This window comes from Chanos chanos, chromosome 5 (genome assembly GCF_902362185.1).
Source record: "Chanos chanos chromosome 5, fChaCha1.1, whole genome shotgun sequence".
NCBI lineage: Eukaryota > Metazoa > Chordata > Actinopteri > Gonorynchiformes > Chanidae > Chanos > Chanos chanos.
Genome location: NC_044499.1, coordinates 20,305,843 through 20,321,206, shown reverse-complemented (window position 1 = coordinate 20,321,206; position 15,364 = coordinate 20,305,843). Strand labels below are relative to the sequence as shown.

The window sequence follows — 15,364 nt, the reverse complement described above, 5'->3', positions numbered from 1 at the left end:
GTAGGAAACCTTTAGATAATGAACCAAGAATCTTTAATTTGTGACTTGTTCTCCTGCCATAGGTAGGTTATTTTTAGAACTCTGGAGAGCTACACATTGTCAACACATGACACATGAGTCATATAGGAGCATTTGGTCAAATCAAACACCTCAACCTCCTCATGCTTCGCGCTTTGGTTTATTTGTCATGGTGGAATGGACAACCGGCATGAACGTTCATGGCTATTCAGCAGGGTCGGAACCAGGGGCTGTATAAATCCGCTAGATGCAATACGATCTCACACATGCTTTCGCTGCCTCTTAATGAGCATGAGCATCAGAACATAAAGAATGTTATTCTCAGTGGTTGGAGTGTGCGACTGACTGAAGGAGAGGAGAAGAGAGTTTGTCCAGTGCTAAATACACTGAGTTGCCAGCCACAGCAAACCCATCCTTTGAGCGGGTTTTAGACCAAGCACTGAGAAAGAGAAGAGGGATGTCGAATATAAGCCACATAATGGATTTTCCTCACAATCTCCAAACGGGTGAGCTGTGTTCATCTTATGACTTGTTGTTAGTGACATGCATCGTTGTCTTTCTCTCTCTCTCTCTTTATGTTTTTTTTTTTTTTTTAATTGAGAAAACCATAAGAAAAAGCATAACTCATACCACCATTGAATCAACTGTCTGTGTGAAGAACTGTTTACTGGTAGTCCATTAACTTTGTGTGTCCCTGCAGCAGTTTTTATTTATGTATCATTTTTATTTTGATTTTTTACTGATACCTTTATTTACATCTTGATTTTGTTTTACATATTCATTCCTTTTATTAGTTTGCAATTGGTGGTTCCATTTGCAGTTTTTCTTTAATTTCCACACAATTTTGTGTGTTATAAATTGATGACAGATAAAAAGACTACAAAGAAGATTGTAATATTTGGATACGTGCCCTTTTGTCATGATTTAGGACACAAAAGTTTGGATCTGTATTCTTACCTGTATTCCAAATGATTGCCATGGTCCTCTCATGTTTCACTCTATCCCTATCAGGGCTGTTGAATAATTCCACCATGCTAGAGGACATCAAGTTGCTTGACACGGTGAAAGCTTGTTTTCACTCAGGAGCCTTCATTTTTACGGGTCTCTTTACCTATCTCATCATCGTGACTGTGCATGGCACGCCCGAGCTCCAAACGAACGCCCGCTACGCCCTTCTGTGCCAGCACTGTGCCTGTGTGGCAGGCTTCAATGTCACAGGTGCGACCTTGCATGCCCTCCGTGCCCTGCGATTGTCAACGATGCGTTTGGTCTGCTGGGTGCTCTTTGACCTGCAGGTGGCGCTTGCACGCGGCCTTATTATCACACTAACTCTAATGGCCGTCAACACCTGCCTATCCATCTGCAAACCATTGCACTACCTTACGCTGGTGCATCGAACCCGCACCGTAGTTATATTAGTCTCCTGGTTCCTTGCCTTGGTCAACCCTGTGGTATTTACTGTGCTGGCCTGTGTGGACACACCATGGGATTACGTGGTTGGACCTGACCCCATGTGCTCCACCACACTGGAAGGGAAAGCACCACGTATAAGCGCCCTCGCGCTGCTGGCGCTGCTGATTCTGCTCATTGTTGGCAGCTACGTACTCATTTACCTTGAGGGTCACCGTGCTGGCCACTTCTCACGTTCTAACAGCAGGGGGCGCCGTACCATCCTCATTCACACCCTGCAGATGAGCTTGCACCTTCTGCCAGCTGTCATGATTATCTCCCGACTGGATCAGTACCTGCCGTTGGCACTGGCTAACTTTACGGTGTTTTGTGCAGCCCAGTCACTCAGTCCCGTGGTTTACGGCCTGCGGTGCCGTGAACTCCGGTCCCACCTTGCCCGATTCATCCCACAGCCGCTCCAGTCCCTCAGGAGCTGTGGAAGAGTGCATGACACTAGTAATGGTACATCATCCAGCCTGGGAAATGTTGGCAGCAGCACAGAAACAGTGACGAGCACCTCCACGTGTGTTGCTATTGGCAACTACTCAGCAGGTCACACAGACAGTGACTGTGAGGAGCAAGACTCAACTGTGACTTGCACAACAGTACAAGAGTGATGAGACAGGTTCATTGCACAAATTAATTATTGGCAGAAAACTGAATGAGCTCTCTGAACAGGTCTAAGACATCCCAATTTTGTACTTTGCACCCTTGGTGATAGAGGCAAGGCTCTGCTCTGGCATATCTTGTCTTGATCTCAGTTATTATGAGAAAAGCATTGTTATTGGTTTCAGATCAGCAAGGCAGTGAGTGGCAAAGTGTGGTGTGGGACTTCACCACGTATGCGAGGCCTTCTTGGCCAGCTGTTGTGACACTGAAAAAAAAAAGATTTGTTAGATTTGTAACTGCTTTATTTCACTTTTCATCGCTTGGTTTTGGCGCGTTTGTTTTGCAGTTCTTTATTCTTAGAAACAATACTAGCTCTCCTGTCTGTGACCCAGTCTGGCTTCTGAAAGAGAAGCTGTTTTTCATTCATTTCGTGGCAGCATTTGCATTTCTGTTCCTCTGATAATCGGGGAGAATCTCTGCATTGATTTGTTGAATCATTATTATTATTATTATTTTGTATTATTATCTTTATTAGAGAAACTGTCTTGTGGGTGAGCACTATGAAATCACTATGAAAAAAGCTGTAGCAAAATCACTATATCACTATGAAACTTGGCAGTTGTATTTTATACGTGCTTTACGTTAACCTAATGGTTGTACTCCAACACAAACTTGACTGTTTTGTACAATAAACCAAATAAATGTTTGTACAATAAGCCAAAAAATATTCTAATTCCTTTATATGCAGAGATCCTGTGAAGTCCCATGTATTAATGACATACTGGATTTTCTCCCGTTTTCAGCTTTTTGGGGGTTTTTCGCTTTTTTGAAAGGCGTACCTTTGGCTACTACTCCGACAGCATTTTTCTGATCTTAATCAAATATGGTTCTACTGCCTCATGAAATATCTCATCAGATCTCATCAGTCAAAAACAAAGCAATCTTTTGTCGAGACTATGTGACTGCCACGAGTCATTGATGAAAAATATTCTACAGGTAATAACAAACCATCAAGTAATATGTTTCAGTCAACAGGTAGCAAATTAGTAGACAAATTTGTTAAAACGGCTGTTAGTTTAAGACTGTTTGTGTGATCAGTTTGAAACTCGAAAATGTTTTAAAAACACCATAGCCTGGAAAATAGACCACTTAAAAGCTTTGCTGCTATGAGCTTTTACCTCTCAGCTTTGTAGAAATATTGTTTGTAAAATGGTTGCTGAATATCTGTTGGGAGGTTTGAGTCAATCTTGATACTTTTAAAGAAAAAATGTACAACTTTCATTATTAGAGACATGTCTGAACAACTTTACTCCAAGGATCCATGTCAGAATCTATGTTGATTTGCTACCATTTTCTACATTTTGAAAAAAAAAAAATCTGCTTTGCACTTTTTTTCATTGTCACAAACTATTCCATTAAACCTTGCCTTCAAAAAGTTTATTCAAAGCCATGTGGTAATAACAAGCCAATGATTGACATGAACATCTTTACTTTTTCAAATCATGTGATCTTTGTCTCTGGCTCACAGTATGGGAGTTTCCAAAAAGAGATACTATTTTACTGCACGGAGATGTTGCTAGGAGACAACAATGAAATGACTGAAATGCCCTTGATTCTTGGTATGTTCAGAAAATTGGAATTTTTGGTTCCTTTTGTTTTGAGTGTAGCTATAATGGCACAAAAAAAATTTCTTGCCAGTCATCTATAACCTCAAAAATGTCTCTGCTTCTACTTGAACTATATAATCTCTGCCTACATATGTACCATTGGCTCATGATCCCAAACCTGTGAGGAGATGGTGTTGCACAACCACAGTCCTGTCATATGATATTAATTGTGAAACATTTATTTCACTTCACAATTGGCGCAAATGTGACATGTTCGAAAACTATTCTTTGTTATGATTTTGTGGTGTGTTAAAACAGAATGTGCTACAACATTTCCATTGAATTAAAATATCTATATTGTAATCTTGTTGTGTTAAAATGCATCATGCTTATGTTATTGTGCCTTTATGCTAAATAGAACAAGCCTTAGCTCATATTTTCTTTTGTTTTTTTATTGTCATGATAATAAATTCTCTGAAAACCCACTCAAGTGTGTGTTTCAAGTATCTTAATGGAAATATCCCTCTCAAAACTCCACCAAGTGCATCTGACAGACCCCTGAGAAGAGCTGTGACTAGCATCTGATGACTACAATTTTGAGGATGGGTGGGTGGGAGAAAGCATATTCTAAAAACACAGAAATGCATCAGTCAGTTCATGTTTCATGCCAGCAACTACATTAAGATTTTTCTAGACTTAGGAAAACAAATCGCAAAACACAATAAAATAGCCTATTTTAAAAACATTTTCATTTTTCTACCAAGCCAGTAAAAGTAATTGGCTCCAAATCTGTTTGCTATGTAGCACAGGTATCACGCTAATGAAGGTGTTCAGTAAATTAGACCAGCTCTCCGTGTTTTGACCAGAAATTATTTTTCTTTTCGTAAAGCGAAAATCGGACTCTCTTTAATCAAACTGACTTTCAGTCCACTTTCCTGAAAGATATTTGTAACCCTTTGTTTTGATCGTACTAATTTTTTAAATGGTATGGGTTACACATCAGTTCAAGCTCTTCCCCCCCCCCCCATCTTATCCATTATGAGCAAACCATTACTTAATGCACCAAATCTCTATTTCAATTTTTAATAAAATAGGACGATGTCTTAAAGGTTTTAAAACGTCTCTCTGTGTAATTTATTTTGAGTAAAATAATATTTTTTGTGCTAATTAAGTTAAGGTAAAAACAAAAAGTTAAAAATGCAATGGTTTTATGACACCTGTGTTAACTCTTTATTCTCTGTAAGTGCTATGCTAAACATCACTGTGTTTTAACAGGGATCTTAATGACATAGTAATGATTCTAATTTTAAGCATGTAGATGTGAATACTTTAAAAATGATTAAAATGTAAGGTGATGGTGTTGTAGAACTTCATCTGACACATGACACTGCACTATTAATTATTTTCTTTTAAATGTACGAGGCTTTTTTTTTTTTGTCCGACAAAAAATATTTGGGAGAAACTCTGATAGCTCTCGTCTAGGTTCAAGAACCAATTTTACTGCTTGCCTCATATCAGGTGCCTGCTTAGGAAACTGAAAAATATATATATGTTTGCATTCTGATATTGTAGATGTGCTATTCTCTTATTACTGGGTTTAGAGACCTTGGTCAGCGATTCAAAATCAAGGACACTAAATTCTGATAGTTCTTCACAGAGAAATCAAACCACAATGGTGGAGGAATAGGTATGTGACATATTATGTTTGTATGTTTAAATAAGGTAGTCAACAAATCACAGGACAAATGTGTGTTTGTGTGCGTGCACATGTGTGCGTGCATACGTACTTGAATGTATACAAGTAAATCATCACTGCTCTGTGTTGTACAACTGAGCTGGCCTGATTTGTAAAGGTTACTTACAGGACTACTTGACAATGAATATATAATGGATATACAATCTATACCTTGACAATGAGTATACAACAGATATACAATCTATACCGTGACAATGAATATATAATGGATATACAATCTATACCTTGACAATGAATGTACAATAGATACACAATCTATACCTTGACAGTGAATGTATAATAGATATACAATCTATACCTTGACAATGGATATGCAATAGATATACAATCTATACCTTAGACATGTTTGACAGGATTCATCAGCTGGAGCAAAGCTGATGACTATAAGGCTGTCAAGGCAGCTCTAGAGATTCTAAGTTCTTAGGCACAAACCTTTCATGCACTTCTCAGCATTATCAGTGTAATGTCACATGAGGTAGAACGTGGGCACAAAGCAACCCTGACTCCGGACAAAAACAGGAGTGGTTATTTGCCTGAGCTTCACAGGAATTGTGACGTCATTAAGACCTCTCTGCTATGTTCACTAAGATCTCATTCACAAAGAAGTTCTACTAGTTCATTTGACTTAACTTGACCTTAGTTCAGTGTATATTTCTATATGGGCAGAGATGGTTCAGCCATTTTCTCATCACTGATAGATGCCCACCATCTCCTACACACTAAATAAATAACAGAGAAAAATCTCTGGAAACTCTGTCTTAGTCATGTCATTGATGCACGCAGCTAATCTTCTAAAAAAGAAGCCTTTTCCTGGTCTCAGACAGTGTAACATCAATATGCATCCAACAAAAATGTTTCAGCAGATGTCCACAAGGAAGGCTGGACTCCATGAGCCCTCAGTCAAATCATACAGGCCCTGTAATATTCAGAAGGTCTGAAAACTGTCATCCTGGGAAACATGATAGGTCTAAAAGAGAACAATTATTCATTACAGTTTAAAAGAGTAAGGGTTGGACTAAATAAAAACAGAATGTAAAAGCTTTGATTTATAGTGTTCACTATGCAATTTCACTGGCCTTAAAAATAGACCCGGTGAATTACAATACTTTGTAAGTTTTAATGAACGGGTTTCAGCAAAATGAAGCTTTGGGGTTTGTGAAAAACTGGAGAGAAGATTGCCAACATCAGTCAAAATGTCACGTTTATGTGAATACTGAGAGACTTGTGAAGTTTTGTACAAGACCACTGCGGTTACTCAGTGGGAACAGGAGCACAGTCACAGTTAAAACATCATATCCATTATTGTGACCATGTACAAACATTATCTCAGCGCAGTAAAGAAATGCAATATTAACCTCAAAACATGTACATAAAATGTCCACTATTTAATCTTCTCCTGGTCTACTAAAAAAAAAAAAAACTTTAGTTAACTGAATACATATATAGCAACCAGAGAACACATGTTACATTTTAAGGATTTCTGTAAATCACTGACTTACATACAGAAAAAAAATCTTTCCTGAAGTAATGTTTTGTATGTAATGTACAATGACATACCTACTCTTTGTTTGTTTGTTTAACACAAACATTCTCTAACATTTGTGTGATTTACTTTATATGATTATGATACACTGATCATGCAATTGATAAAATCATGATTATTAAATTATCATCACTGATAGATGATGTTGCTGGCTTGATGTAAAACAAAATACATGTGGACAAACTCAGGTACTGCCAGATTTAGTAATATACATAATTATAGACATTGGCAGTTAGACACATATAAGGAGAGTACAGCTTGTTCATATTGATTGATGTCATAAATACGGATAAAAAGCAGCTGCACAACACACATACACACACAGGCACATACTAAGAGAGAGACAGAGACAGACAGACAGACAGGAAGAGAGAGAGAGAGAGAGAAAGAGAGAAGGAGGGAGAGACAGATAGACAGATAGACACACAGAGAGAGAGAGAGAGAGAGAGAGAGAGAGAGTGAGACACACAGACGTGTTCTCTTCCAAGTATTCCTCTACTGGCTGCAGAAGGGGGCAAAGGCTGGAGGGCAATGCTTGAGCTTTTCAGATGCTGCACTGGTTCCCATGGTGGCCATACACTGAGATGTTTTCTGGAGACAGTACAAACACATTATACACAGACACTTAAACACCCTGTCCATATTTCTCTTTATCTCTATCTCTCTCTCACTCTCTCTCTGCAGGAAATGAAAGTTGGAAGCCAAATTTCACTTGTGGTTCAACCATCTGCCAGTATTTTATATGGGCAATCAATTCACAAGAAAAGCTCTAGCACTGAGAAAACTCTGTGTTGTTTTGAACTGATAAGCTCTCTAAACACACACCTGAAAGCAATCTTACATGGGACGCCTGCCCATTAAAGCATGGATTGCTATCTAGTTTGGCTGTCAGACTCTCAGTCCCTATGAAAAATAGCTACCATTAAACATCTTTATACCTAAATGAAGAAAGCTACATGTGTGAGCTCTACCATTCGCAGGCTGGAACCACATTCCTGGAACAGAGTTTACGTGTTTGTTCTGATATTTTGCTGAGCTCTATCAATAACTCTTGTTGGCTTGGTCAAAAACATACTGACGGCTGTTACATGGTGACCTAGAAATGTCCCTTTTGTGCACATTGTGTGTGAGGGATTGTACTGAAACATACCCTTGAGTTCTGAGTATGGTTGCTTTTATGTCCAACAAGACTTGGACCTAAAGTCATTTTTCACAACATACTACCTAGACTGCGTATTACTTAGTTTCACAACATACTTTGCACAGCATGCATATTGGCATAGCATATTATCCCATTTTGTACAATATACAGTCACTTATCCCCTTTATGTCTCTCTTATTACATTAAATTGTTCCCTGTACTGCATTCTATTGTACAGTTTTTCATTACATGTTTTATAGTCTTCATAGTCATTCTGTATTGGCTGTATTGTATCTCCATTATATGTCTCTTTTTGCAATACATGTCTAATGCTAGCACCTTAAGATAGTCAATGTGACTATATGGTTCACTGTACTCGACACTTGTGCATTAGTATCAACAGTTTTAGACATAAACCGCACTGAACTCAACTTATCTCAGTCGAATTGAACAGAATTGAAATGAAATAAAGTGAACTGAACTGAATTGAATCACACAGAATCAAATCGAATAGGATAGAATAAAATCAAACTGAACTGAACCAAAATGAACTGAACTAAAGTGAATTGAAAACAGTTTTCCTACACAGAAAAAGAGAGGATGAAGAACAACTTGGCAGAGAGTTTACTCCATCCGTGAACATGAGAACCAGAGATATGAATCAGATGTCATTCATCACAAAATACTGGAATGTCTCCAAACACAAGGGAGAGGACAAACAGTAGACGACATAATAATAACCCTGGGGTGTACTCAAAATGAAAATGTTTGTAATAATTTATTATGTAATAATGCTTTGGATTAGATTACATACATGTGATATAAAGGGATATCTGTTGCCCTTTGTCAGACAAAACCAATTAATGTCAAACTAACTGCATTCATTGAATACTTTTTAGAATCGATTTAAGGATTTGTATGGCACTCTAAATGGTATATAATTTAAAATAGTATAAGGGTATATTACTTACTAAGTAAACAATGTTAGTTGCAGGTTTAAATGATGGATATATTTATATTTATGCATTTAAATACAAAAAAATTTAATATTGCATTATTTAAATAAAAGCATGATTAGAACATGTAAATAAATGCAAATGTTGATCTGTTCTTTAGAAAATCTATGAAGACAATATTCTGTATTTGCATCAGACTGAACAATAGTCGTTGCATCTGTTTGCTATCACCGTGTCCTAAAAATGAAATATTAGTACTTAGGCTGGAGAAAAGACTGAAAAAAAACCTGTGATTTGCCTCAATTAGAGTGTTACTTAAAAGTTCATTTGAAAATAGTAAGGATCTGAAAACTTAAAAAATTAATCAATTAGGGGAGCAACAGTTTCAACATTCCACGGTGTCTTCAGTCATATTAAAATTCCCACACACAGATAAGACTTTAAAGAGTTTAATTTAACTAAAAAAACTAAATGCAGCACATCTTACCAGGAAGAATAACACTTATCTTTTTTGTTGATTCTACTGTAGCCTCTTCAGATGAAAAGAATAAACTCGAATGTAACCAGTTATGTGCTCTTTTTTTAATAAGAATGTAAAAATAAAAGAGTGGAACTGACCGAATTAAGAAACTGATTGGCTTCTCCTGCTGGCTGATGTCTGACTACATCCTGGGGAAGGAGGGGGATATTCTCTTCAGTTGCTCCTGGCAATGGAGGAGCAGTGGCAGTTACAATATCTCCCATTGTCCATTTGAGCTCTTCACTATCGGGTGTGTCAGTGTTGGCACAAGTCTGGGGTGGATACAAAAAACAGACTGGCAGTAAGACAATCTGGAATTATGCAGTCTAGAATCAGATCCAAACTCCTGTCTCCTTGTCCCTACCATGGCAGACAAATATCAATCTGCAAGGTCCAGTGGACACTACTAATAGCACATTGTTTTTTACCTTACCTTTAGTTAATTCAGTTCAGTTCAGATAATTTTGTGGAGTTATGAAATAACAAGAAAGTTTATAGGTTCACCACGTCCTCTTATTATTCAGGCTTATATAAATGGACTTAGTTGACATTTACAGCATCAAACTGATCTCAGGAAATGATGTTAAACATTGACATCTATGAGAAATGTCAATGTTCTATATATTAGTCATGACATGTTCTGAAAAGTTAATATTGTTAAATTAAACCAAACTCTAACCTTCCATATTAGTTACTTTCTCTTTTGGATCTTGACTGTATCATTATCACTGCTACTGGATGGAATAGAAAAAAATGTCAAAGGTTAACATTTTTCTTTAAAAATATCTAATATTGACATTTGTCTGTATGTCAATATTTGAAGTCTGTTTCATGAGAATGGTAGGGAGAGTGTCTACAGCATTGCCATTTTCTCTCTCTTTCTCTCTCTCACTGCATGTTGTCCTCTCACACACTCCCCCTTTCCTCATGTTAACCGCAACCACCTCCATACTCTGTCCATAGATCCACTTGTATCTCGATGTGATATCGGTGTTCTCCTTAGAGCCTTGATGTTTCCAAGCATGGAAGCACTCAGGAGACCAAGTATCAAAGCAAGGAGGTTCAGACCACTAACACCACACATGAGGTAGTACACAAACAGCACTCCCTGGCAGCTCTCCACTCCAATAAATTCATAGACCTTATTGAGGTAACCACCACTGTAGGAGAGAGAGAAAGAGAGAGAGAGATTTCATACCAAATGGTGGAGTTAAACTTAATAAATGTCTATAACTTTGCTAAGCCTTCCCTTACTTGGCACAATCATATAGGTCACAGCAATAGCAACTTCCACTTTTTACCATCAAGGTGCAAGACTCCATCAGACCTTGGCATGGTACCTACAAGAGGGCAACAGTTGGCATAGAGCAGTGATTCATTGAACAAAGCCTTTCATTCTCAACATAGTGCTTTAAAAATGAAATTCTGTGTCCCATTATGTTTTTAGCCTTTCATAACCTACTGAAGAAGTTAAATAGAGAGAGAGAAGAGAGAGAAGTTAAATAGAAACACAACAAACATAGCTCATGACAACAGAAAGTGAACCAAACTTACAGAGGTAAAGTGGTTTTCATAAACATAACCATGTCCACTGGTGTAAAACTGACACCTCCCAGCCCATAAGGGGCGTGTATCCTAGACGAAAAACAAAAATTCAACAATTCAAGTGTTTAGCTTCAGCATGTATCATCTGTTCCACCTCACATTTTGTAGACAGTATTTTATAGCACCACCATGATATACTGTGGTATCACATCTCAAATATTTTCAGAGGATCATGCAATGCTTACAATACTGGTGAGGATATAAACTCCATCAACCACAATACATATAGATGAAGCAATGATTCCCAGACTCAGGAAGAATATGGAAGCAGTAAGCTGGAAAACAAAAAGGTAATCAGCTCCGCTTCACAATCTCACAAACTTCTATTCATTCACTGTCCTTAATCACCCTAACTGGCCCTCCAATTTTTCCACTGTGCCTAGATCCTCTACCACTTGGCAGTCATATGAGAAAGGAGGATAAACTCTTTCCTTACAGTGAGTGTGTTTATAGTATCAGATTTCAAGCCTGTGTATGTGTGACCTTGGAAGTCTTGCTTGGAAGATTGCTTAATAAACCTGCAGAAGAACTGCATGTCCTTGTCAGTACTGTTCCAAGACCAAAGAAATGGCTTCAAAGCAATTCAGCCCAAATTTCTATTATGTGGTATGCAATCAGGCAATTAAATTAGACACAGCCAATGAAAAAAGCAAGGGACAACTTCAGATTATCAACATGATACAATTATCACCAAATTGCTGCGTTGGTCTATAAAAAACAGTACATTTCTCCAAAATACTTTAGGCACAGGAACATTGCATTAACTGATTATGCACTCTTGGCTCTGACCATGTCATGTAGAATGGCAGGGTTCAATTACCAGCTGTCTGCGATTGCCCTCTAGGCATAACCCCAAGACACTCAGGATGGATCCAAAGACAAACTGCAAGGAGAACAGATACACGTTGTTTTTAGCAGCGAATAAGGAAGTGTTGGATGTTTTGCTGCTGCTCCTGTTGTCGTTGTTTCGTTTGTTCATTATTAGCCGTAAGATTTATGGGTGGCATGAGACAGTACTTCGGGTCTCAGCTCACTTTGCAAAACGTTAAGAAAATTGTGCTGAGTTTTACTGTGACGTGCCGTGTAAACGGTTTCAAACACTTAGCGACCAGGTGGCCGTGAATTCTGCACACGGTGATTCTGCTACATACGATGATTCCGGAGATATGACCAGTGATGTGAACATTCTCTGTGCGAGTCGAGCTGTAGATTCCCAGGGAGACTGTGAGGAAAGCAACGGACAGCATACCCAGCACAACCCAATAAGTCCTCCGTTTCATTTTATCTGTGAACACACAACAAGCGATTATCTCTGAGTGTGCAGATACACTTTTTCAGTCATTTAATCGCTTCAAATAGGCTTGCTGCAACAACCTTTCCAGCAAGTTAGCTACATATCACGCGAACATTTTAAAGTTGCCGAGCAATGGCACGATTTAACTCGCTAAAAATAATACAAAATAAAAAATGTAAATGTAATGATGCTTCTTCGGATTGTCACTAGTTGCACACGAAAATACACGACTGAAAGCCTAGTAGTCCGTTTAGCAAGGAGAGTAAATAGAGTCTACTGAGTGTTCAAAACAGTCATTATTTGCATTTGTGGCAGAATCTGCTCACGTTATGTTGTTACAAGAAGATACTGCGATGTGCCTGCCATGTGCCATTTCAGGAAGACATTTCAAGATATCAGAAACAACGCTGTTGTTGTAATCGTCTGATGCCACAAAATGTCAAACGACTGAGGGGGGGCGCGCCACCTGATAGTTCATGTGAACTACGTGTATTTGTAAATATGGGTTACGAACTACTGGAGATTCCATGATTTAAATTTTTGTGCAAACTATATTCAAAAGAAAACCGGATTGTTTTTCAGTTCACGTCGTTTGAACCATTAGCTTCTTTCAAAGGTTTAGGATTTAGCGGCGTAATATTAAAGTGTTAACATTTATATCGAAAATGACTTTCACAAGATAGGCTACACGTTAAATATCATGTTGTAAATAGCATTATCACGCAAATGGAGACTAATTTTAATCTGCAAATCCAGGTGAGAGTTTGTCTAAAGTGAACTGAATGAAAATGCATCATTACTTTCACCCCATTGCTGAATCTAACGAGTAACTCTGGTCTGTCTTAAATGAGAAACTGCTCTCAAGACTGCTCTCAACAAACAGAGAGAATGTTAATTTGACCATACCTGCCTGGCTGAGTGGAGCAGTGGCTTTTGGCCCCACCGCTGGTTCCTGTAAGGCCTGCAGTGTCATCTGCCTGCTCTTTGGTCCGCTGTGCAACTTAACTGTTCACGTGCAACTTGGTGCTCCATAGGTTTTGTCAGAGATGAGAAGGAGGGGGAAACATCTGGCTCGTTGGGCCTTCTTGGGGTGGTTTGAACTGAATTATATGGAAAGCCTTTAACGGAACATCAGTCTCAATAACATGTGGAACAAGTATTTTGATTGCCGCTAAGCTGCGTGTCTTGTATGTGACGCACTGTAGACTAGTTTGATTAAAAGTGTTAAAAATGCAAGAGTAATTTCAAAATCAACTAAGAACATGTGCATGTTAAGGTGGTCCCCATCTTACTGATTAAAAAAAAAGCATATTAAAGTACAGTTTTAATGAGTTTTTAGAGGCTGTTGTTCCCTATTTATTGCACTACAGTTCAGAAATGGTCACAGTGCCTTATTTATAGCACTACAGTTCAGAAATGGTCACATTACAGGGCCCTGTTTATAGCACTACAGTTCAGTAATGGTCACATTACAGAGCCCTAAACACTCTATTTTCTCCTAAATTATGGATTCTCTCCACTATACGTTATCAGGGTACTCAGTATGTTTTCTTTCATGTCTGATGTGTTGTTAGCTAGACTTTTTGTCTATGTCTGCAATACATTTATGTTCATATGCTTGGGGTTTGAGTGACAGGAAATATTGGACAGAGTTTCTGTTTCTGAGCACAGGGGTTTACCTGATTAACGTGATGACCTGTCAGTTACCTCCAGAGGGGAAGGTATGATCCTCTCAGATTCACTTATTGACTATGGACAGTTTATGTACATCTTTCATCTTTCCACCTTTTATTTGAGGTAGAGTTGCCTGCTAAGCTGTTTTAAGGCGCACAGATTGTGTGTGTGAGTGTGTTTGTGTGTGCGTGCGTCTCCCATCTTACCCATGAATTTGTGTGTCTGTCTTCCTGTTTGTTAAGCATCTACAACAGTACATGAAGCTGAACATTATTGGTCTCCTGGCTGCGTCCATAAAGAAATGACATGGCGAAGATCCACTAGGGGGCAGACACCATCAGCAGATCTTGTCCATGCTGTCTGTAGTCATTGGCATCAAATAAATGTTGTGTATGCTAAAAAAATTACAGAAAGTAACCTAAGAAAATGAGTGTAACTTCACACACATTTTACACAGTGCACACTTTAACATACTGTATGACAAATTTATGCAATGCATATCAATATTCTAGGGTAAAATCCTTTCACGCAGTTTATTATACTGGACATTACACTGATCATTGTCAGTTTCAAAAATCTATCAGATATTATATCAATGAAGAATAAGAGAAATAGGCAATATATGTCATTGCTTTTGTCTAAATACCTACAGATTATATGCAATCTCTTGAATGTTTTTTGAACTGACAGTGCAGTTGGACATTAGACAAGGTTTTTTGCTAAATATGTGTGAATTATGAAACAAAAGCACAGTAATGTGAACAAGTAGGCATATACAAAGGGTAAATATTTGTGCGTATAGAGTTTGTGTCATTTGTGTGATCATATCAATGAAGTGTTTTAAAAGTCCTTATGAGCATGCAATCTGATTGCAGTTCATATGTCAACCATGATGTGTTTGTGGATTTGCAGCACTAGGAGTTTGTTGATGGACAGGTAAATGTACAGGATGGTGTTTGGTCTTTGCCCTCTTAAGCTCTCGAAAGAATAAATTGCTTTGAACTACGTCACTGATGAGGAGATGACCTGATGACCTCGACTGTAAGAGCATATGCGGAATGTGTGGTCTGTCCCCATCGGCTTTAATTCCCATCACACTGAAGAGGAGTAATGAGGTGGTGTGGTAGAGACAGTTAAGCTGTGAAAAGACAATAAGATACAAAGTGATAAAAGATAGAGAAAAGTGGAGAAT

The 15,364-nt window shown here is 38.2% G+C and overlaps 2 protein-coding genes across 2 annotated transcripts; one reads left to right on the top strand and one right to left on the bottom strand.

The window, feature by feature from the left end:
* Positions 1-1,049: 1,049 nt before the first annotated feature.
* LOC115812272 (olfactory receptor 4K17) lies at positions 1,050-2,084 on the top strand. The gene has a single exon (XM_030774758.1). The coding sequence runs from the start codon at positions 1,050-1,052 to the stop codon at positions 2,082-2,084; it is 1,035 nt and encodes a 344-aa protein (XP_030630618.1).
* A 5,393-nt stretch (positions 2,085-7,477) lies between these two features.
* On the bottom strand, positions 7,478-13,471 carry LOC115812271 (transmembrane protein 255B-like). The gene is made up of 9 exons (XM_030774757.1): positions 13,405-13,471; positions 12,356-12,489; positions 12,025-12,087; positions 11,390-11,479; positions 11,154-11,234; positions 10,854-10,939; positions 10,552-10,759; positions 9,698-9,871; positions 7,478-7,573 (listed from the first exon to the last, which is right to left on the bottom strand). Exons 1-9 carry the CDS (start codon positions 13,469-13,471, stop codon positions 7,478-7,480), a joined length of 999 nt encoding a protein of 332 aa, XP_030630617.1.
* Between the last annotated feature and the right edge of the window lie 1,893 nt (positions 13,472-15,364).